The sequence below is a fragment of the Piliocolobus tephrosceles genome, chromosome 7, assembly GCF_002776525.5.
Source record: "Piliocolobus tephrosceles isolate RC106 chromosome 7, ASM277652v3, whole genome shotgun sequence".
In the NCBI taxonomy this organism is placed as follows: domain Eukaryota; kingdom Metazoa; phylum Chordata; class Mammalia; order Primates; family Cercopithecidae; genus Piliocolobus; species Piliocolobus tephrosceles.
Window position 1 is genome coordinate 112,692,708 of NC_045440.1, and position 25,680 is coordinate 112,718,387.

Genomic DNA, 25,680 nt, shown 5'->3' on the forward strand with positions numbered 1-25,680 from the left:
TAAAGAGGTCTGAAAGAGTTGATACAATCTGTTATAATTTCCAAACCATCATTAATTTGCACAGCTAATCAGTGCACCCTTCTTGTAAGACTGCATTTATACGTTTTAAAACTAGTATTGTATGCTACCATCCAAACAAAAAAAGCCCACACAATGCCAAACATAATAAATTACAGATTAGTTAAAAAGTGAGACAATAACTTTTGAAAATGAGAGGTAGGAATAATTTACTCAAGTACAGAAAATCGTGTGTTTTTAAACCAACGATACCACCTACACCAAATTTAATGGAAAAATAATACTGATCTATGTTGATGCACTGAATGCTGAACTACTTACATGAAGTCAAGCTATTCCCCTAGACCTTTGCTGGGTTATTGCGTGATGACTTACATTTAACAATATGTTCTAGTTGGTTTGCCAATTTGTAAATGTGACTCACATACACATAAACATAACTAAATAGAGTATGTGGAGATACAAAATACTTTTAAAAGAACCTTTCAAGCAATTATCTTTGATGTATAACAAAATCACCAAATGTCTTCATTAATGAAATGTAAGATACTTGCTTTTACAACTTCAAACTTTCTATGAGCTAAATATATTTGTCTTAGACGCTCATGATTGAGACTTGTATCAGACTCACATGGATCATATACTACTAATTAAGAACTATACTTTGTGTAAAAACATCTAAGTTATCCTGTATGTAACATCAACTTAAAGCACAAGATTTAGGTCATATTTTAAATCAACCATTTCTCATTTCTGACCAAATCTGATGATTTAAAAAATTAACTGCCTAACTCTATTCATTAATCCATCACTACATTTAATAATTACTAAGACTTGATTTAAATTAAAAGAAAATAATTTTATTAATCCAAATAATTAGGGAATAAATTGCCTGGAATAATAGATTTGCAAAATGGCACAGTAGTGGGGGGGCAAAGGATTCTAGTTTTAGAAGACACTTAACTTTATCTTTTTTAAAAAGATAGTTTTGCCCCTTTAATTGAGGTATAATTTATAAATAAAATTTACAGATTTTAAGTGTAGAATTTACTGAGTTTGACAAATGCATACACCTTTGTAATCCAGTGAGGATACTGAATTATTTCCACCATACGGGCAGTTCCCGTGACCTTTCTCCTGTCAATCTCCCTATACCCTAGAGATAACAAGTGTTTTGATTTGTATCACCATAGATTAGTTTTGCCAGTTCTAGAACTCCATATGTGGAATCATACAGTACGATTTTTTGTCTTTGGTTTCTTTCACTCACGTGTTTTTAATTCATTCATATTGCTTTTTATTTACTGCTAGCACTTTATGACAGAGTAGCATTTCATTGTATGAATATACCACACGTACTTATCCATTCACCTTTTCAGCAACACTAGAGATGTTTCCAGTTTCTGGCTTTTGAAAGTGTGCCTGCTCTGAATATATGTTTGCAAATTTGTTTTGGCTTTGTTTTGTTTTTTAATATATATTTTCAGCTGGGCATGGTGGCTCACACCTGCAATCCTAGCACTTTGGGAGGTCGAGGCAGGCAGATCCCTTGAGGTTAGGAGTTTGAAATCAGTCTGAGCAACATGGCAAAACCCCATCTCTACAAAACTCAAAAAAATTAGCTGAGTGACTGTGCCACTGCACTCCAACCTGGGCAACAGAATGACACCCTGTCTCAGAAAAAACAAAAAATTATATACATTCATTTATTTTGGTTAAACATCAAGGAGTAGAATTGTTAGATTAAAAATCAGTATATGTTTAACTTGATAAGAAACTACTAAACAGTCTGCCAAAGTGATTGTATTATTATTTTACACTTGCACCAGATACGAATGAGTTGCTGGTACCACACATCCTTGCCAACGTTTGATACTGTCAGTCTTCAAAGTTTTAGTTATGTATTGGTGTCTCACTCTAGTTTTAATTTTCCTAATGTCTAATGATAATTGCCTTTTGATGGGCTTACTAGCTGTTCAAGCTGTTCACATATCTTCTATTGTGACAGGTCTATTCAAATAATTTGACCATTTAAAAAAATTGGTTTCTTTTTATTATGAATTTGTAAGGCTTCCTTATACACTAAGAATGAAAACCCTTTGTTTAAGATGAGTACTGTGAATATTTTTCCCAGTCCATGGCTTACCTTTTAGTTTTCTCAATGGTATCTTTAGAAGAACAAAAATTTTTAATTTTGCTATGCAGAAAATGCCTGTTTTGATGAAGTTTAACTTGTGTATTTCTTTTTTTTTTTGAGATGGAGTTTCTCTCTTATTGCCCAGGATGGAGAGCAATGGCCTGGTCTCGGCAACCTCCGCCTCCCAAGTTCAAGCAATTCTCCTGTTTCAGCCTCTGAAGTAGTTGGGATTACAGGCACCCGCCACCACGCCCAGCTAATTTTTGTGTTTTTAGTAGGGACGAGGTTTCACCATGTTGGTCAGGCTGGTCTCGAATTCCTGACCTCAGGCAATCCACCTGTCTCAGCCTCCTAAAGTGCTGGGATTATAGGCATGAGCCACTGTGCCTGACCACTTACGTATTTCTTTTATGGCTTTGTGTACTAAACACACAATTCACAAAAGAAATGTAAATTGAGAATTTACATAAGGAAAAATTACAATTTACAAAGAAATATTAATTATTCCGCTTTTAGAAATTTATCCTTCATATATACTTCTACACATGTGAAATAATATGTATATACACAGACATTATTGAAAACAACCTAAATTAATACAATAGAGGATTCATTGTCTAAAATGATGGTGCAGTTGACAGAATAAAATACCATATCATAAAAGAGAATTTAATAATTTTTATATATTCATTATGGAAAGATTCCTAAGACTTATCATTGCAAATGAACAAAACCAAGATGTTTAATTGTGTAAAATATGCGTTAAAAACTTTTTTGCTGTTGTTAGAGACAGGATTTTCTCTTTTTGCCTACGCTAGTCACAAACTCCTGGCCTCAAGCAATCCTCCTACCTCAGCATCCCAAATGTTGGGATTACAGGCATGAGCCACTGCAGCTAGCCGCCAAAAGTAGTTTTCCTTAAAGAAAAGAAAAATGTATGTGTGGTGCTTGAATGTATGCAAAAATGTAACAACACTGATTGTGAGTGGGAGGATGGGTGACCCATAGGCTTGTGTTGGAGGCAGACTTCTCATTCTATATCCTTTTGTATATTTTAAATTTTAAAGAATGGAAATATATTATAATATATTATCAAGCCAGCAAATTAAAGTTAAAAAAATTATTTCTATTAAAAAGTTTGAAAAAGTGCAATTTAAAATAAATAGCCATTTTCACCTATGATTATTATTGTATCCAGAGCTGGTAAAACAAAGCACTACCATATTCTCCAAGTGATAATTATGCTATTATCTTTAATTTCAACTAGAAACATGCTCTTTGACACAGTAATTATATTTTTAATATATCTTAAGAAAAGTAACCAGTAATACAGACAGAACTATTGTACTAATCTCTGATGTATCCAACTGTGGAAAGAGTAAAAAGAAAAAAAGATAATATTGAAATTATAAAAATACCTATTACTCTCTTTAATTATCCATGTACTGCTTTCATGATCAATGGATGAATAGAGTTTTCCTTCTAAAAACTGGTGATCCTTCAGTACAATGTTGATGTGATCAGGCAAAACCTGTACTTGAATGTCCTCCTTAGTACTGTCTTCTGGAAGCCTTATCGTTACTGTCAAATCATCTTCAGTCTGTTGCCAGTAATACAGAGGTTCTATTGGGAAAAGAAAAATGCATCATGTAATAAGAAATTAGAGAAAACACACACACACAAAACCTATCTAAAAGAATTTTAGTATATTTACTAGTGATTATCTCACAAAATGTAATTATAAACAAATATGCACAGATCTCTTTGAGGAATTTTCACTCACAGATTTGTAGTAATTAACATGAAAATTTCCCTTTCCAGACTTACCTAATGCTTGAGGAGATAAAGCACTCATAAAATACTAATGATAGCAATCCTTTATCCTCATTTCTTCCCTCTCTCCCTCCCTTCATCCCTCTTTCACTCCTTCCCTTAAACACACACACACACACACACACACACACACACACACACACACACACAGAGTGATTCCTTAGTTCAAAAGAACACAAAATACGTTACCCAGAAAAGCTAGCAAAGCAGTTACATAATAATATCTCAATGGATAGCTTCTGCCAGATCATGGGAATGGAAGGATGTGCAAAATCCCATGCACTTTTAGTATAAATTAAAGGCCATACTACCCCAACCCTTCCTGTGCATATATCACAGTGCAGCAGGGCCCTTTCCACTCCACATCTAAGCAGACCTCCAGACATTCAAAGCACCTCCTTGCCCAGATGGGCAGCCTGAACTGCCCCACATTTCCTATGCATAGATCTGGTGTAGGGGGGCCCTCTCTGCTTCACACTCAGGCAGACTTTCAGGCATTCAAAGCACCTGTTTGCCTGTTTCAACAGCCTGAGTTAACCTACATTTCCTGTGCAAAGATTTTCATACAGAGGGGCCCTCTCTGCTCCCTGCCCAGGCAGAGCTCCAGGCACCTGTAGCTCTCCTAGATTAGGAGTTCATGCCATCTCCCAAACCCTGTCCAGAGAACGTGGGGCTGGGGGTGTTTCTCAGCTCCACACTTAGGCACGCCTGTAGGCATTTAATGGCTGCCAGGTAGATTCTCCCTCAGCGCTGGTGCCCACACCTGCCACAGGGGATCTGTAGGCAGATCTGCCCAGTCTCATCCTGCCCATCTTGGCACCCAATCCCCAGGGCTGAGCAGGCAGCTCAGACAACTGTGCAATCCAAGAATCAGCCCATTGCCTGAGGCAACAGAGAGTTCTCCCAGTAAACAAGGATTAAGTATATACCAGCTGCACTGGCTGCAATTGGCTGTTACTAATAAGCACCATCTACCGGTTTGCAGGTTAAACTGCATAACCCAATATACAACCTGCCAACAGAAGTGCATAGGGCTATGGAAGCAAAGCCCAAAGACCCTACTCAGCATTCTCTACAGTCACACCCCCAAGAGAAGGAAAGAGAAAGAAAAAAAAAAAAAAAACATATATATATATATATATATATATATATATATATTATAAGCAAAGAAAGAAAAAAGAATCCTACCTGCACAAAAATATTATAAAAATTAGAAGTGCCAGGATCTCTAGATAAGAAACCAGAAAACCAAATACCACATGTTCTCACTCATAAGTGGGAGTTGAACAATGAGAACACATGGACACAGGGAGGGGAACATCACACACTGGTGTTGTCGGCGTGTGGGGGGCTAGGGGAGGGATAGCATTACAAGAAATACCTAATGTAGATGACGGGTTGATGAGTGCAGCAAACTACCATGGCAGGTGTATACCTATATAACAAACCTGCACATTCTGCACATGTATCCTGGAACTTAAAGTATAATAAAAAAAATTCAAAAAAAAAAAACCTGTTCAAGAATTGTGGCACCATAAAAAAATCTGAATGTAGTGACAGAACACAAAATATCACTAGCTCTCTAGAAATGGTCCTTAACCAAAATAGAAACTCAGAAATAAGAGACAAAGAATTCAAAGCATGGATTGCAACGAAGCTCAACAAGATCTAAGACAAGGTTGAAAATCAATACAAAGAAACTTCTAAAGCAATCCAAGAAATGAAGGAAGAGATAAACATCTTTAAAATAAATCAATACAAACTTCTGGAATTGAAAAACTCACTTATGGAATTTCCAAATACAATTGAAAGCTTTATCAACAGATTGGACCAAGCAGAAGAAAGAATTTCAGAACTTGAAGGCCAGTCTTTCAAACTAGCCTAGCTAGACAAAAATAAAGAAAAAAAAGAATTTTAAAAAATGAACAAAGTCTCTTAGAAATATGAAATTATGTAAAGTAACCAAACCTATGAACTACTGGCATTCCAGAGAATAAACACTAAACAAACTGAAAAACATATTTGAGGGGATAATTCAGAAAATTTCCCTAATCCTGCTAGAGAGGTAGACATCCAGGTATAAGAAATCAAGAGAACACCTGAGAAATACTATACAAAATGAAGATCACCAAGGCATATAGCACAAGACTGTCCAAGGTCAACAATAAAGAAAAAACCTTAAAGTCACCTAGAGAAAAGAGATTACAAACAAGGGAACCCCATTAGGCTAACAGCAGACTTCTCAGCAGAAACCTCACAAGAGAGGAGAGATTGAGGGCCTATTTGCAGAATTTTTAAAGAAATTCCAACCAAGAATTTCATACCCACTAAACTAAGCTTCATTAGTGAAAGAGAAACAAAATCTTTTCCAGGCAAGCAAGCACTAAGAGAATTAGTTACCACTATACCAGCCTTAACAAGAGATCTTTAAGGAAGTTCTAAACAGGGAAACAGAAGAACAGTATCTGCTACCACAACAACACAAGGACAGAGCCACAGTCCCTGTAAAGCAACTGCATGATAGAAACTACGAAGCAACCAGTAACAACTTCATGATAGAATCAAAACTTCACATAAGAATATTAACCTTAAATGTAAATGATCAAAACATCCTGCTTGAAAGGCACAGAGTAGAAAGTTGGATTTAAAAAAAAAAAAAAAAACAAGGCCCATCTGCATTCTACAAGAGACTTATCAGACACATAATGACACTCACACGTTCAAAGTAAAGGGATGGTGAAAAACCCGCTATGCAAATGGAAAACAAAAAGGGCAGGGGTCGCAATTCTGTTTTTTTTTTTTTTTTTTTTTTTGAGACGGAGTCTCGCTCTGTCACCCAGGCTGGAGCGCAGTGGCCCAATCTTGGCTCACTGCAAGCTCCGCCTCCAGGGTTCACGCCATTCTCCTGCCTCAGCTTCCCAATTAGCTGGGACTACAGGTGCCCGCCGCCACGCCTGGCTAATTTTTTGCATTTTTAGCAGAGACGGGGTTTTACCGCATTAGCCAGGATGGTCTGGATCTCCTGACCTCGTGATCCACCCGCCTCGGCCTCCCAAAGTGCTGGGATTACAGGCGTGAGTCACCGCGCCGGGCCGCAATTCTTACATCAGATAAAACATACTTTAAACCAACAAAGGTAAAAAAGGACAAAGGGCATTAAATAATAATAAAGGGTTTAATTCAATAAGAAGACTGAACTATCCCAAATATCTGGGTGCTCAACATTGGAGCACCCAGATACATAAAACAAGTGCTTCTAGACCTATGGAAAGACTTAGCCACAAGACAATAGTGGGGAACTTCAACATAACCACTCACAGCATCCCACAGATCATCAAGGTAGAAAACTAAAGAAAAATTATGGACTTAAATTTGACACTTGATCTAACAGACATCTACAGAAGACCCCACCCATCAACCACAGAATATAAATCCTACTCATCTGTACACAGAACATACTCCCAAGATCACTCACATGCTCAGCCATAAAGCAAGTCTCAATAAATTATAAAAAATGAAATCATACCAATCATACTCTAAGATCACAGTGGAATAAAAATAGAAATCAATACCAAGAAGATCTCTCTAAAATCACACAATATCATGGAAATTATCTGGGATGCAGCAAAAGCAGTGTTAAGAGGAAAGTGCTATATATCTACCTCAAAAAGTCAGAAAAATCTCAAATTAATGATCTAATATCACACCCAGAAGAATAAGAAAAAAACCAAATTAACACCAAAACTAGCAAAAGAAAAGAAATAACTAAAATCAAAGCAGAACAGAATGAAATTGAGACCCAAATATCCAAACAAAGAATCCATGAAACCAAAAGTTGTTTTTTTTTTTTTGAAAGGATAAACAAGATCAATAGGCTATTAGCTAGATTGACAAAGAGAAGATGCAAATAAACGCAGTCAGAAATGAAAAGGTAATTACAACCAATTCCACAGAAATACAAAAAAAAACCCAGAGACTATTATGAACCCCTGTATTACCCAAACTAGAAAATTCAGAGAAAATGGATAAATTCCTGGAAAACAATCTCCCAAGATTGAATCAGAAAGAAACTGAAACCTTGAACAGACCAATATCAAGTTCCAAAATTCAATCAGTCATAAAAAATCTATCAACCAAAGAAAGCCCTGGGCAGACGGATTCACATCCAAATTCTACTAGACATACAAGGAAAAGCCGGTACCAATTCTAGTGAAACTATTCCAAAAAAATCGAGGAGGAACTCCTCCCTAACTCACTCTATGAAGGCAGCATCACCTTGATACCAAAACCAGGCAAAGACACACACACAAATAAAAATTACAGGTCAATATCCCTGATGAACATAGACGCAAAAATGTTCATAAAAATACTAGCAAGCTGAATCCAACAGCACATCAAAAACTTAATTGACTATGATCAAGTAGGCTACCTTCCTGGGGATGCAATGTTAGTTTAACATATTCAAATCAATAAATGTGATTCACTACATAAACAGAATTAAAAACAAAAATTATAGGAACACCTCAATAGATGAAGAACAAGTGTTCAATAAAATCTAATATCCCTTCATCTTACAAATCCTCAAGAAACTAGGCATCAAAGGAACATACTTCAAAATAACAAGAGCCATCTACGACAAACTCACAGCCAACATCACACTGAAGAGGCGAAAACGAAGCATTCCTCTTGAGAACTGAAACAAAGTAAGGACGCCTACTCTCAACAGCTCTTATTCAACATAGTCCTGGAAGTACTAACCAGAGCAATCAGGCAAAAGAAATAAATAAAAGGTATCCAATTAGGAAAAGTCAAACTTTGCAGATGATATAATTCTATACCTAGAAAATCCTAAAGATTCCACCAAAAGCCTCCTGGAACTGACAAATGGCTTCAGTGAAGTTTCAGAATACAAAATCAATGTATGAAAACCAGTAGCATTTCTACAAACCAATAATGTTCAAGCTGAGAGCCAAATCAAGAACACAATCCCATTTACTGTAGCTGCTAATAATAATAATAATAATAAAATACCTAGGAATTCATCTAACAAGAAGGTGAAAGATCTCTACAAGGAGAATTACAAAGCACTGCTGAAAGAAATAACAGATGACACAGATAACTGGAAAAACATTCCAAGTTAATGGGTTGGAAGAATCAATATCGTTAAAATGTCCATACTGCTCAAAACAGTCTACAGATTAAATGCTATTCCTATCAAACTACCAATATTATTTCACAGAACTAGAAAAAACTATTCTGAAATTCATATGGATCCAAAAAGGAGCCCAAATAGCCAAAGCCATCCTAAGCAAAAAGAACAAAACCAGAGGCATCACACTAACTGACCTCAGAGTATACTACAGGGCTATAATAACCAAAAAGGGTACAAAAACAGATACACAGACCAGTGGACCAAGAAATAAAGCCACACACCTATACTCATCTGATAATCTTTGATAAAGGCAGCAAAAACAAGCAATAGGGAAAGGAGTCCCTATTCAATAAGGGTGCTGGGATAGCTGGCTAGCCATATGCAGAAAAATGAAACTGGTTCCCTACCTCTCACCATATACAAAAATTAACTCAAGATGAACTGAAGATTTAAATGTAAGACCTCAGACCGTAAGAATCTTAGAAGAAAACCTAGGAAACACCATTGTGGACACTGGCCTTGAAAATGAATTATGACTAAGTACTCAAAAGTAATTTCAACAGCAAAAAAAACAGACAAATGGTACCTCATTAAATGAAAGACTTCCTCCACAGCAAAAGAAACTATGAGTAAACAAACTATAGAATCAGAGAAAATATTTGCAACTATGCACCCAACAAAAGTCTAATATCAAGGCTCTATAAGGAACTTAAAAAACTGAACAAGCAAAAAACAAATAACTCCATTAAAAAATGGGCAAAAGACATGAACAGCACTTCACAAAACAAGACATACAAATGGCCAACATGCAAAAATACTCATCACTAATCATCAGCACTAATCAAAACTACAAGGATAATATCATCTCACATCAGTCAGAATGGTTATTAATAAAAAGTCAAGAAACAACACATGCTGATAAGGCTGTGGAGAAAAGAGAATGCTGATACACTATTGGTGGGAATGTCAATTAATTCAGCCCCTGTGGAAAGCAGTTTGAAGATCTCTCAAAGAACTTAAAACAGAACTACAATTCAACCCAGTAATCTCAACACTGGGTGTGTGTATATATATATATATGAATAAATAATTTTTTTGCCAAAAAGATACATGGGCTAGTATGTTCTTCACAGCACTATTCACTACAGTAAACACATGGAATCAACATAGGTGGCCATCAACAGTGGACTGAAAAAAACAATGTGGCACATATACACCACGGAATACTACACAGCCAGGTAAAAGAACAAAATCATGTCCTTTGCAGAAACATGAATATAGCAAGTTGCCGTAATCCTATGCAGATTAGTGCAGGAACTGAAAGCCAAATACCACATGATCTCACTTATAAGTGTGAGCTAAACACTGGGTACCCATGGGACATAAAGATGGCAACAACACACACTATGGACTACTAGAGGGAGTAGAAAGGGTTGAAAAAATAACTGTTAGGTACTATGCTCAGTACCTGGGCAGGATCAATTGTACCCCAAATCTCAGCACCATGCAAATATACCCAGGTAAAGCAACATTCACATGTACTCCCTGAATCTAAAATAAAAGTTGAAATTTTAAAAATGTATTAATTAATTAAAGGCCATGGATGTAGACTAAAGGGAAAGTCACAATTTTTTAATCACCTCCCCATTGTATACATTGTTGAATGTATACAAACACCAAAATAATTTTCTCAATTATTGGTTTCTTTGAGTACCTTTTTATGCCTTTAGAGATTGTGTTTTAGGTCTTTAAAAACATATTATTAAAATGCCAAACAGCCAATAGATAATACCAGTCTTCCTGAAGTTAACAGAAAGGAAACCAGTATATATATTAATATTCAGAAAGTATTACACATGCCAATCAATGACCAAACTACCCATAATTTTTAAAAATTACAACACTTTTCCTTTATTACTGTGAAAATCCTTTATTACTGTGAAAATGAACAATGAATTTGGGGGGAAGTCAAGATATAGCATGAGATGTCATCAAGAAAAACAATACCTGTGGTAGTAATTTAAAGACATGATGTGTCCCACTTAGGCTTCAATCTCTCTTGGAACTACATGGTTCCAAGTTATCTGGGCAGAATGGCTCCAAAGATTAAGGCATTCATTCCACTCCCTCACAATTGCTTACCAAAGGAATTCTAAAGACAAATGATCTAGTGAAATAAATAGCTATTCTGGCTAAGCTTTAGATGAGGTTAGCATCCTAATTAGAACAGTAACATTTATTCAGGAAAGGATCTTAGAGATAATCTAACAAAAAACGAATCCCATATGAGGAAACCAAGGTGTTAAAAGTCTAAAGGCCTACTAAGTTAAGATTTGTATTCAAAGGTGCATATATTTATAAACTCTGTGGAAAATATTTTTCAATTATACACTACATTAATATTTTCAAATATTTTTCAAATAATTCATTTTTTAAGGCATCCAAAAATAGTAAACCTAGGTTGCTCTGCTTATGGAGTAGCCATTCTTTTATTTCCTTACTTTCTTAATCAACATGCTTTCACTTAAAAATAAAAAGGTAAAACTAATTTTTTAAAATAATTAACTTAACAAAAAAGGTAGATTCAAAGAAAAATATGTATAATTATTAAATATTGCAAAAATCTCTGTTAAGTAAAATATACTATTATCTGGCTATGAACATCAGAAATATGAACAGTAATTATTACAGAGGAATGTTCTCTTGAATAGTTTTAAAAGAATGTCTGTTCTTTATTTACAAATATAAATTTCTTCTGAAATTTCTTGTTAGTCTTATCTTTTTTTTTTTTTGAGACAGAGTCTCACTGTCGCCCAAGCTGGAGTGCAGTGGCACAATCTCGGCTCACGGCAACCTCTGCCTCCTGGGTTCAAGCGATTCTCCTGCCTTAGCCTCCCAAGTAGCTGGCACTACAGTTGCCTGGGACCACGCCCAAATTTTTTTTTTGTATTTTTAGTAGAGATGGGGTTTCATCGTGTTAGCCAGAATGGTCTCGATCTCCCGACCTTGTGATCCGCCCGCCTAGGCCTCCCAAAGTGCTGGGATTACAGGCGTGAGCCACTGTGTATGGCCAGTCTTTTCATGCTAAAACATAACCTTCATTCATTCATTCAACATTGATAAAATTATGTGATTCTGCCCTCAAGGAACTTACTTTCAGTTTAGTATAAAAGGTAAGAACAGGTAGGTTAGCTTAATTTATTTTTAAAAATTAGTATCTTCAATATTACACTATTAATACCATCAATATTAATAGCAAATAGACATTATTTATTTGATAACTATTTATTAAGCATCTAATCAAGGAAGCTAATAAACGATTTTTTAAAAAAACATTTTGGTAATAACAAAATGATCAAATTACACCAGTTCATTCACACTATTAGGGTGGTATACCTCACAAAAGACTTCTGGAAAATATATGAGAAAATAAAGAAAAAATCACGCATTTATCTTGCCCGTGTAGAACTATTAACTGGGAAAACAAAAGACAAATATATGTTTACGCAAATACAAACAAGCTCTTTTAAGAATAAAAATTACCTTTGATTTTCTCTGACATATCTTCATCCATATTTTCTTCAAGATCTTGACCAGCCTGAACAAATGTGAAAGACTTGTAGGATACAATCATTAGACCATTTCCATCGGGCTCAATAGCAGCATAATGTGGCACTGACTTTCCACGGAGAATATCACGCTTAATAATTTCATATTTTTTCTTATCTGTAAGAAAAAGTATTTTAGAACAAAACATTACAAATAAAAACTATTATCAAAATATTCTGATACTTAAATATTGATTTTAATTATAATTAAATACTTTTAATGTACTATTAAGAGTCTTTTCATAAGGATGAACAATTTACAACCTAATTTTCTGTAAATAAGTCCCTATTTTAAAATGCTGGGTCTGGTGAAATTTCTTCATGATTGTCCTGTCTAATGTGGTAGTCACTGGCCACAAGTCAAGTGGCTACTTAAAATTAAGTAAAATTTAAATTCCTCAGTCACACTAGCCACATTTTAATTGCTCAGTAGCTACATATGGCTAGTAGTTACTGCAGTGAATGGTACACATATAAGACATGTCCATTTTGGAGAAATCTCTATTAGACAGCAGTGCCCCAGAACTCCAACATGACTGGCTTACTTGGAATAACAGCTTCTGTATGACCTACCTCTCCTTGACTAAAGCCTGTCTGCCTTCTCAGCAGGTATGTGACAAGCATCTTCTGAAAAGTCACAAATTGAGGACAAGGGGAAACATGCAGTGTGGACTATTTTTCTGCCTGCTCTAACTCCTGATAAGGGGCATTTTAACAATGAAATAAATTTATAGCAGAAATAATTTTTTTTACCCACTCAAGACATTTATCTATATGCTTATAATTAAACATAAATTAGTGCTACTTTTAAGATATAAACAATTAACTGTATTCCAAAAGTTTCTGACAAATTAAATTTATTTTCCTATAAAGACAGTAATTTTTTGCTCTAAAAAGGACTCAAATATTTGAAAAAATATGAGCTGATTCCATACTGTTACCTATACTGTTACTCTTCAAAGTGGTTGTACTTGTAGGCTTCATACTGAGTAGCCAAAAATCACAACTCAATGTTATATTATTATGAGTTTTTACATAATAATACCATCTTTTTTAAAATATCTCATTGTTTGTACTCAAAATCCTCACCTACATTCACACATTCAATTCATACATATTTAAGGACAGGCTTGTAATTTAATGAATGAACAAAACTCCTACACTTCCCCTACAGATACATGCAGGGCCAAAAGTCCTACTTGACTTTAAAGATCCAAACACAGACATTACATATTTCTAGGGTGGCCTTTCCCAACATGCATGGGACAGAAAGGAACAGGAAGTCTAAAAAACTGGATTCCATGGTTAAATATGTGGAGAAATGCTAGGTTAAAATTAAGTGTAAATTTTTTTTATTTGAGATAGGGCCTTGCTCTGTTGCCCAAGCTAAAATGCAGTGGCACAATCACAGCTCACTGTAGCCTCAAACTCCCAGGCTCAAGCAATCCTCCCACCTCAGCATCCAGAGTAGCTGGGACTATAGGTGCACACCACCATGCTGAGCTAATGTTTTTGTAATTTTTGTACAGACAGAGCCTCACTATGTTGCCCAGACTGGTCTCAAACTCCTGGGCTCAAGTGATCCTCCTGCTTTGACCTCCCAAAGTGCTGAGATTACAGGTATGACCCACTGCATCTAGCCTAAATTTTTTTTACTCACAATTTTTAGAAACTTTAATATGCTTAATGTATAATGGAGTTATTTTATGCCCACATTTTCAAACTTATGTGACCATAAATGTAATTTATGAAATGTTTCATTCAAAATAGTTTACAAAAACACATTCTGTTAATTAAAAAGAAAACGAAAAAAATCATATTAGTAATAGTCTGGGAGAGAAGGAACAAGATATAAAAGAAAGATAAAGGGAACAATAAAGAGAATTAATGATTCTACAACTACAATCTTGGGAGAAAAAAGGTTAGTCTCAATGTATCTGTCCAGTTGAGGCAAAGAAATGAAGACAAAGGGGATGGAGAAGATAGAGCTGGAGCAGAGTACTGCTATGTTCTGAGGCAATTTGATGAGTTACCACAGACTGAGAAAAAGATGTTACAGAAGCAAGTGTCTTGGAGAAAGGAGGAGGAATATGCATGACAGTGTCTCCTGTAAGATTTTGAATTATGTATCTTAAAAAAATTAAGGTTTCCATTATCTAAAGCAGGGGTTCTGCAAACTAGGACCCTTGAGTCAAAGCTGAATCTAGGTCTATTTTTGTATGGCCTGTGAGCTAAGCATGAATTTTATATTTTTAAATTGTTAAAATGGTAATATTTAAAGAATATGTAAATATATGTCAAAAAAACATAAAATTCAAATTTCAATGTCCGTAAAGTATGACTGGAACACAGCTATACTCATTCATTTATATATTGTCTATGGCTGCTTTTGCACTGTGTCAGCATACTCAGATAGCTGTGACATAGATCTTATGGTTACCAACTGGGACTTCAAAAAAGTTTTCTAGTATCTAATTTAAAGTTTAAAGTTACTGTGTTCCTCCAGAGATAAAACTACAACACCAAAAAGAACTAATAAATTATATTGAATATTTCATAGAATAAATCTAGGAGACTTATTCAGTTTATTTATAAACTATTTTGAGATATCTATTAGATAGATAGATAGATAGATAGATAGATAGATAGATAGATAGATAGGCAGACAGTTGTTTGTTTTAGAATAAAAGGCAAAACCCTTTTAGCAAACAACTGCTAATGTCTTTATTGAACTGCAAACTAGTAGCTGTCATAAAGAAATATTTGCCTATAGTGATGAGTGATAATTTATATTAACTTACTCATAAATGAGTCAGCTACTAAAAACTACTGAGAAAAAGAGCATAGAGTCATTATGGAAACAAGCACTCTCAGTACTCAACTACAATTAAAAAGAAAACACTCGATGAGTCAGTAGGAACTAAGCAAAGGCAAAGAGCTTTCTTAATACCACTAAAGAAATCCTAATTAATTCATGAGATTGTAATTTTTAACGTCAAGTTAGAAGCTTGACAGACAGCTTCAAACAGACCAAGGTTCAGGACTATTCTAAACATGGGAGCACAGTAACAGTTTTCTTAAATGTAGAAACAAATAATGAAGTTCAATTAGATTTAAAAGAAATCATACTTGTAATTTAATGAAATAAAGACATTCATTTCCAAGTAAGTATTTATACTTATTTACATTTAAATTATACTATAATTTATTAACCTACATTTAGTTTTAGGTATAAATTTTTGTGTATCACACATATATATGCATATATTTTTGTATATATTAAAAATATACCTGTTAAATTATTCAAAACTTATATAACAAAGTCTTCTTTTATATAAAAGGCATAATTCGCTGTGGAAGCACACTGCATTTTTTTTTTTTCTATAAAATATACCTGAGGGAAAAAACTACCTATACCTATTCATTCCACCAGTGGTGGCAGGTGCCAGAATTGTAACACAATGCCCAAGAAAAAGCAAACAGCATTTACAGGGAGAGTTTTGCGTTTCAAAATCTACTAAATAATGGCAACCAGTAGAGAGAGATTCAGATTTTGTTTTACCTTTATTTTTCTTACTGATAGTGACCCACTCCAGAGAAACATAGAAACCACTTCCTTTCATATCCAATTCTTCTTTCTCTATTCGAAGAAGTAGGGTAGCTATAGAATGTTCTTCAGCATTTAGCAATGAGATACTGTGAATTATGATAAAAGGATCCCCAAGTTCTTCATTAAACATAATCTACAAAACAAAATTAGACACACAAAAATGTGTACATAATTACATGAACACAGATAGCATAGAGGGAATACATAAGATTCTGGTGATTCAACAGTTACTTTGGATACTATCTATTACAAGAAATTTAAAAAGAGAAAGGCCTTTACATAAAGACTGCGAGTTTAGATGATGTTCCCTGAGGACAGAACTTTTAAGAAAATATTTATTTGTGTAAGAAAAACTGATCATTAGTCTTGGCTACCTTGCTTCCTCTCAGTTTCCAGATACTGTATATGAGTGTGCCTGTTTGTTTATTCTCTAGAAGTTTACAAAGGCAAGAGTCAAAAACATTGAAGAATAAATCACCAAAACATGTTTTTTCTCAAAAAAAAAAAAAAAAAGCCTATTAGCATTTAAGAATAAGTTAATAAACTCTATTTAAAATATAATCCTAAAGTGTTTTTTGAAAAGCAAAAAAGCATCATATAAAAACACACAAAATCTTACCTAAGCATCATACAGAAACACACAAAATCTTATCAAATTCTTTCTTATACCACAAACAGAAGATCTCAACTACTATTATATTTTAAGGGTAAATACAAAATAAAGAACGTTTTAAGGCTGCCTCCTAAACAAGATTTCCAAATAAAATATGGACAGCTGAGAAAAAGCCTAACTGAAAAACAGGTTGCTTTAAAAAACAAAAACAAAAACAAAAAACCCTGTACCTGGAATCCCCACATATCTACTCCTACTTGAAAACTTACAAAGAAAAGTGTGTTTTAATGTCATCAACTTCCCTATGTATTTGAACATCTGCCAAAATCATTCAAGTAGTGGGCCTTCAGAATCCGTTCTTAAGATTTCCATAAACTGAAAAAGCAAAAACTTAAAAAAAAAAAATCCTTAAATACTCAAAACAGAGATGACAGATGAAGGCAGGTTTTTATTGGTTGATTGGATTTTGCTTTTGGTTGGGGAACAGTGGAAACAAAAGGGAAGAACAGAAAATGACAAGTTTTGGCAGGAACAAGTAGCTAGTTTATTGTTTCTTTTTTTCTTTCTAGCATTTCACTCATACTAGAACTGGAATGAAACCAAAAGAGTAGATGGCATACTTTTAAAAATTGTTAGGCTGATGTTTCTAGTTTTCTGAACAAGCCCAGCATCTACATTGTGATACCGCAGATACACAGCGCTTCCATGGTATTAGAGGCAACACATTTGGAAAGCAAGCTGTCTCCTTTAATTTCTCTTTTTAAACTTCAGTAATCGCCACCACCACCCTTGGCCCCCTTACCCTTTACCATGCTCCATAATCACTTCCACTTTTGGCTTCTTCTCTTTTACACTAATTACCCTAAAGTTCTAAAACCCTCCTAAATTGTTTCTTAAAAGTGCCCAATATAACACAGTATCCCTCCCACCTCCATTAATGCCCAAGTCTCCTCCCTCTCCTACCAGTACTTAGTCAAAATTATTATCAACTGAAAACATCTCCTAAGGGAGCTTATTTCATTAGGGCAGTATACACTAAAGAAGCCACAGGTATATTTAAGTTTTTAATTTATTTAAAAGATATTATTGAAGGCCTAATACATGCCAAGGGGATACACAAAACAAAACCAAAAGAAGTATAAGTTCATATGAAATAATGTGTGGTATTATTTTTAAGATGAAAGTGAGCCAAGTAGGTTTGTCTTGTTCAAAATCTACAGAATCCATACAGCTCAATACCATATAAATTCCCACTCTATCTCTCCTGTCCATTATTCTCAAAATATCTTCCAACTGTTTCAGGTAGCTGTGCTACATACCACATTACTTCTGTTTCTCAGAAAAAGTAAAGTTGTTACTAAAGGCCAAAACAGAAATTGTCACAGTATCCAATGAATATTTGAAACTGTGAATGCGACAGGCTCTTGTAAATAGGCTACTGCTGTTCTGGTTATTTACTGTGTATTTTGAACATACTATAATTTGGTAGTATAACCTTTAGTATAACTTAGTAAGGTAGGTAAACTATTTGGTTCTAAGACCTCCCTGGTTTTTTTCAAGTAATTAAAGCCTGGTCTTTGCAGGCATCTACTGGTCAGATGAAATTATTTTGTAAGATACAAATATATTATGCCGCATCTCTTTACCCAGAACTAAAGGCTACCTGCTGAGATTCAGACAGTAGCAATATTACAATACATTTATTAGCATAACTCAAAGGAGCTGAAGCAGTAAACTAAATCTTTTGATTATCTGCTTGGCATCATTTTCTTCTACTTTCAAACACTGTAGTTCTAGAGAAATTAATTCCTTATTTATTACTATTAAAACCCCAACCTACCCTTTAGATTTATATCTAACTTTTTAAATTCAAGTAAAAATGATGTCTTGGAAATTGGCATGTAACTATGTATTTATATCATGTATTTTTCTAAATAGAGAATATTCTGGTAATTTGACCACTATTTGACCAATGTAAACGTCCCAGCAGATATCTAACATAATGGTAGAGGAGAAAAACATCCTAACATAAGCTTTTGGTCAACTCTTCTTCAAAAAGGAAGAGGCAATGTCAACGCTTAGTGAAGTACTCTACGCATATAAAATATCTGCTGAAAAATGAATGCAATTCTTGACAACTGCACTGACTCCAGATCAAAACAGGAATGGTTAATGTAACAGTTTATGAAAAATATACATTTTATAATTTAGTTAAAAAGAGATCCAAAACATTATATATCAAACAACAGATCACATGTAAACCATCCTTGAAAAGTGTCATTTTAAAATAAGTCGGGTGTAATTTACATATACTTTCTGGACTTTGCATAAGTCTCAAACAAACCCTCACCTCCCATTTCTCAGAAGCGCTATTTCCACGTTCACCTGTTCCAATGACATACAATCTTCCAGTTCCATCTGACAAGGTAACCCAGGTAGAAGATGTGAAATGGACAGATGCACAAAGACGGTTGTCACATGCTGTCAAATCTGTAGGAAGTCGAAACACCTCTCGTGGTTTTCCTAAGGCAGTGTCCTAAAAAGAAGATCAAACATTATATATTAATCTCTTCCTCTTCACTGATCCACACACACACAAATAAATACCTGCAGTGTGGTGGTTTCTCTCCTTTTTAAGAGTTGGAGTCTAATTCCTTTTCCTTTGAGTGTGAGCTGTCCTACTGATTCACTTTTAACAAAAATACATAGATGTGACAGATGGTATGGGACTTCAAGAACTAGGTCATAAAAGACTACATTTTCTACCTCCCTCTCTCTCTTGGATCGCACATTCTGAGGGAGGCTAGCTACCATGCTATGAATCTCTGTTATAATCTCTGTTCTTGCACATTTGCTGAGGAGTGCTTTACTTCCAATTATGTGGTCAATTTTGGAATAAGTGCGATGTGGTGCTGAGAAGAATGTATATTCTGTTGACTTGGGGTGGAGAGTTCTATAGATGTCTATTAGGTCCGCTTGGTGCAGAGATGAGTTCAATTCCTGGATATCCTTGTTAACTTTCTGTCTCGTTGATCTGTCTAATGTTGACAGTGGAGTGTTGAAGTCTCCCATTATTATTGTATGGGAGTCTAAGTCTCTTTGTAAGTCTCTAAGGACTTGCTTTATGAATCTGGGTGCTCCTGTATTGGGTGCATATATATTAAGGATAGTTAGCTCTTCCTGTTGAATTGATCCCTTTACCATTATGTAATGGCCTTCTTTGTCTCTTTTGATCTTTGATGGTTTAAAGTCTGTTTTATCAGAGACTAGGATTGCAACCCCTGCTTTTTTTTTTTTCTCCATTTGCTTGGTAGATCTTCCTCCATCCCTTTATTTTGAGCCTATGTATGTCTCTGCATGTGAGATGGGTCTCCTGAAGACAGCAGACTGATGGGTCTTGACTCTTTATCCAGTTTGCCAGTCTGTGTCTTTTAATTGGAGCATTTAGTCCATTTATATTTAAGGTTAATATTGTTATGTGTGAACTTGATCCTGCCATTATGATATTAACTGGTTATTTTGCTCATTAGTTGATGCAGTTTCTTCCTAGCCTCGATGGTCTTTATATTTCGGCATGTTTTGCAATGGCTGTACCGGTTGTTCCTTTCCATGTTTAGGGCTTTCTTCAGGGTCTCTTGTAAGGCAGGCCTGGTGGTGACAAAATCTCTAAGCATTTGCTTATCTGTAAAGGATTTTATTTCTCCTTCACTTATGAAACTTAGTTTGGCTGGATATGAAATTCTGGGTTGAAAATTCTTTTCTTTAAGAATGTTGAATACTGGCCCCCACTCTCTTCTGGCTTGTAGAGTTTCTGCTGAGAGATCTGCTGTTAGTCTGATGGGCTTCCCTTTGTGGGTAACCCGACCTTTCTCTCTGGCTGCCCTTAAGATTTTTTCCTTCATTTCAACTTTGGTGAATCTGGCAATTATGTGTCTTGGAGTTGCTCTTCTCGAAGAGTATCTTTGTGGCATTCTCTGTATTTCCTGAATTTGAATGTTGGCCTGCCCTACTAGGTTGGGGAAGTTCTCCTGGATGATATCCTGAAGAGTGTTTTCCAACTTGGTTCCATTTTCCCCCTCACTTTCAGGCACCCCAATCAGACGTAGATTTGGTCTTTTTACATAATCCCATACTTCTTGCAGGCTTTGTTCATTTCTTTTTCTTCTTTTTTCTTTTGGTTTCTCTTCGCGCTTCATTTCATTCATTTGATCCTCAATCGCTGATACTCTTTCTTCCAGTTGATCAAGTTGGTTACTGAAGCTTGTGCATTTGTCACGTATTTCTCGTGTCACGATTTTCATCTCTGTCATTTCGTTTATGACCTTCTCTGCATTAATTAGTCTAGCTGTCAATTCTTCCACTCTTTTTCCAAGATTTTTCGTTTATTTGCGCTGGGTACGTAATTCCTCCTTTAGCTCTGAGAAGTTTGATGGACTGAAGCCTTCTTCTCTCATCTCGTCAAAGTCATTCTCTGACCAGCTTAGATCCGTTGCTGGCAATGGGCTGCGCTCCTTTGCAGGGGGAGATGCGCTCTTATTTTTTGAATTTCCAGCTTTTCTGCCCTGCTTTTTCCCCATCTTTGTGGTTTGATCTGCCTCTGGTCTTTGATGATGGTGACGTACTGATGGGGTTTTGGTATAGGTGTCCTTCCTGTTTGATAGTTTTCCTTCTAACAGTCAGGACCCTCAGCTGTAGGTCTGTTGGAGATTGTTTGAGGTCCACTCCAGACCCTGTTTGCCTGGGTATCAGCAGCAGAGGTTGTAGAAGATAGAATATTGCTGAACAGCGAGTGTACCTGTCTGATTCTTACTTTGGAAGCTTCCTCTCAGGGGTGTACTCCACCCTGTGAGGTGTGGGGTGTCAGACTGCCCCTAGTGGGGGATGTCTCCCAGTTAGGCTACTCAGGGGTCAGGGACCCACTTGAGCAGGCAGTCTGTCCCTTCTCAGATCTCAACCTCCCTGTTGGGAGATCCACTGCTCTCTTCAAAGCTGTCAGACAGAGTCATTTGCGTCTGCAAAGGCTTCTGCTGCTTTTTTTGTTGTTGTTGTTTAGCTGTGCCCTGTCCCCAGAGGTGGAGTCTACAGAGACAGGCAGGTTTCCTTGAGCTGCTGTGAGCTTCACCCAGTTCGAGCTTCCCAGCGGCTTTGTTTACCTACTTAAGCCTCAGCAATGGCGGGCGCCCCTCCCCCAGCCTCGCTGCTGCCTTGCGGTTAGATCGCAGACTGCTGTGTTAGCAATGAGGGAGGCTCCGTGGGCGTGGGACCCTCCTGGCCAGGTGTGGGATATATTCTCCTGGTGTGCCCATTTGCTTAAAGCGCGGTATTGGGGTGGGAGTTACCCGATTTTCCAGGTGTGGTGTGTCTCAGTTCCCTTGGCTAGGAAAAGGGATTCCCTTCCCCCTTGCGCTTCCCAGGTGAGGCAATGCCTCGCCCTGCTTCAGCTCTTGCTGGTCGGGCTGCAGCACCTGACCAGCACCGATTGTCCGGCACTCCCTAGTGAGATGACCCCAGTACCTCAGTTGAAAATGCAGAAATCACCGGTCTTCTGCATCACTCGCGTTGGGAGTTGGAGACTGGAGCTGTTCCTATTCGGCCATCTTGCTCCACCCCTATAATCATGATACCCTTTTCAACAAACAGTGTTGGGATAACTGGCCAGCCACATGTATGAAAATGAAACGGGACCTTCATCTCTCACCTTATACAAAAATCAACTCAAGATGGATTAAGGACTTAAATCTAAGACCTGAAACTATACAAATTCTAGAAGATAACATTGGAAAAACCCTTCCAAACATTGGCTAAGGCCAGGATTTCATGACCAAGAACCCAAAAACAAATGAGATTAAAAACAAAGATAAATAGCTGGGACTTAATTAAACTGTAAGAGCTTTTGCACAGCAAAAGGAACAGTCAGCAGAATAAACAGACAACCTACAGAGTGGGAGAAAATCTTCACAATCTATACATCCGATAAAGGACTAATATCCAGAATCTACAACGAACTCCAACAAATCAGCAAGGAAAAAAATCAACAATCTTATCAAAAAGTAGGCTAAGGATGTGAATAGACAATTATTCTTTTTTTTTTTTGAGATGGAGCCTCGCTCTGTTGCCAGGCTGGAGTGCAATGGTGCGATCTGACTCACTGAAACCTCTGCCTCCTGGGTTCAAGTGATTCCCCTGCCTCAGCCTCCCGAGTAGCTGGGACTACAGGCACATGTCACCATGCCCAGCTAATTTTTTATATTTTAGTAAAGATGGGGTTTCACCATGTTGGCCAGGATGGTCTCAATCTCCTGACCTTGTGATCTGCCTGCCTCGGCCTCCTTGCAATCCCAAAGTGCTGAGATTACAGGCGTGAGCCACAACACCCGGCCATGAATAGACAATTCTTAAAAGAAGATATACAAATGGCCAAAAAGCATATGAAAAAACACTCAACCTCACTAATGATCAGGGAAATCAAAACTACAATGTGATACCACCTTAGTCCTGCAAGAATGGCCATAATCAAAATATCAAAAATAGTAGACGTTGGTGTGGATGCTGTGAACAGGGAACACTTCCGTGCTGCTAGTGGGAATGTAAACTAGTACAACCACTATGGAAAACAGTATAAGGATTCCTTAAAGAACTAAAAGCAAAACCTCCGTTTGATCCAGCAATCCCACTACTGGGTATCTACCCAGAAGAAAAGAAGTCATTATACAAAAAAGATACTTGCGCATGCATGTTTATAGCAGCACAATTTGCAACTCCAAAAAAGTGGAACCAACCCAAATCCCCATCAATCAACAAGTGGATAAAGAAACTGTGGTGTATATGTATGTCGGAATACTGTTCAGCCATAAAAACGAATGAATTAATGTCATTCACAGTGACCTGGATGAGACTGGAGACTATTATTTTAAGTGAAATAACTCAGGAATGAAAAACCAAATATTGTATGTTCTCATTCGTTAAGTGGGAGCTAAGCTAGAGGATGCAAAAGCATAAGAATGAGACAACGGACTTTGAGGACTTGGGAAGGGGTGAGGGATAAAATTCAACTACAAATAGGACTACAAATAGGGTATACTGTACACTGCTCAGGTGATGGCTGAACCAAAATCTCACAAATCACCATTAAAGAACTTACTCATGTAACCAAAGGCCATCTGTTGTTCCCCAACAACCTAGGGAAATAAAAAAATTAAAAAGAAAAAAATGAAAAAATGTTACATGGGGAAAATATTTGAACAGGAAAACTACAGTTTAAAAGAAGTAGGCGAGGCACGGTGGCTCATGCCTATAATCTCAGTATTTTGTGAGGCCAAGGCAGGTGAATCACCTGAGGCGAGAGTTCAAGACCAGCCTGGCCAACATGGTGAAACCCCATCTCTACTAAAAATACAAAAATTAGACAGGTGTGGTGGCAGGCACCTGTAATCCCAGCTACTCGGGAGGCTGAGGCAGGAGAATTGCTTGAACCCAGAGACAGAGTTTGCAGTGAGCTGAAATCGCAGCACTGCACTCTAGCCCAGGCAACAGAGCGAGACACCGTCAAAAAACAAAACAAAACACCCAAATCACTATTATAAAATAACGGATTAATAGAATATGATTACCTCATTGACCAGAGAAAACAATCTTACACTAGTAATGACTATTCTTGGCTAAAGTGCCATGTCAGTGGGAGTAAAAATAACTATAGGCTTTTTGGAGACAATGTAAAGCTATGAGGTACTGCTATGTTTTTATTAAGTTTTATGTTTTATATGCCTTTTGACATGATTCCACTTATATGAATTTATTCAATAAGAATACCTGCATATGTACATGAATATCTATATAACAAAAATGTTTATTTTAATAACGAAAAGGAAAAACTGTGCCAATAAAAACTAGGAAAAACAACCTAGTTGTTTATCAACAAAGTAGGTAAGAAGAAAGCAGCCCCTGACATTATGGAAAAGGCCTAGCAGTATCAGCCAGGCCTTCATTTTGTTATGAGCTGGACTGGCACTAACAAGTGTTCTGTTGAACAGGAACAGTTTCACAAAACGTAAACATCAGATAGGGCCTCTGAATGACCGTGATGGAGCAGGACAAAAACAGCAGCACTTCACAGTGATATCTGAACACAGATACAACAGGAACACTGTCAAGGCTACAAACATGACCAGGCCAATATAAGCAGCTGCAGCTTCCTTACTAATTATAGTCTGAGGCTCAGTCTAGTCTTCTCTCCTTCTAGATAAGACTTACTAAGATACTCATTACATAAACAACCAGTTTCCTGACAGTATTCAATCCAGAATAAAGCCTCACTTTCTTTAACCCTTCCTCCAAAATCACCCAACAGAGAAGACCAACCTTATAACAGCATCCTGTTTCTAAATCCTTTTACTGAACAGTCTGTGGTTCCCATGGTATGTGTTCTCCCTTACTGCAAAAGTAACAAATCCAACTCATTCAACTACAGATGCTTGCCTGGTATCTTTGTCTGGAGAGCATTGGCAGGAATGGTTAACTATGGAACAGCCACCCTACAGAATACCAAGTAACTGTTAAACATACTGAGGTAGATTAATAATACTGACATAAAAAGATCTCCTAGATACTGATTTTTTTTAAAGATGCAGAATACATACAATATGATTCCATATATGCCAAAACAAACATTATGATACAACAGCACAAAATATAGACAGACACATGCTGACC

General features: G+C 36.4%; 1 protein-coding gene across 2 annotated transcripts in view; it reads right to left on the bottom strand.

Annotated features, from left to right (window-relative positions):
• The window catches only part of NUDCD1 (NudC domain containing 1), a 91,734-nt gene that overhangs the window by 46,576 nt on the left and 19,478 nt on the right, over nucleotides 1–25,680 (bottom strand). For both annotated transcript variants that reach the window (XM_023224994.1, XM_023224987.1), the window contains exons 3-6: nucleotides 19,322–19,507; nucleotides 16,311–16,491; nucleotides 12,684–12,866; nucleotides 3,574–3,778 (exon numbers count right to left, since the gene is read on the bottom strand). In XM_023224994.1, the coding sequence (XP_023080762.1) occupies nucleotides 3,574–3,778; nucleotides 12,684–12,866; nucleotides 16,311–16,491; nucleotides 19,322–19,507 (755 nt within the window). The remainder of the gene's footprint in view (nucleotides 1–3,573; nucleotides 3,779–12,683; nucleotides 12,867–16,310; nucleotides 16,492–19,321; nucleotides 19,508–25,680) is intronic.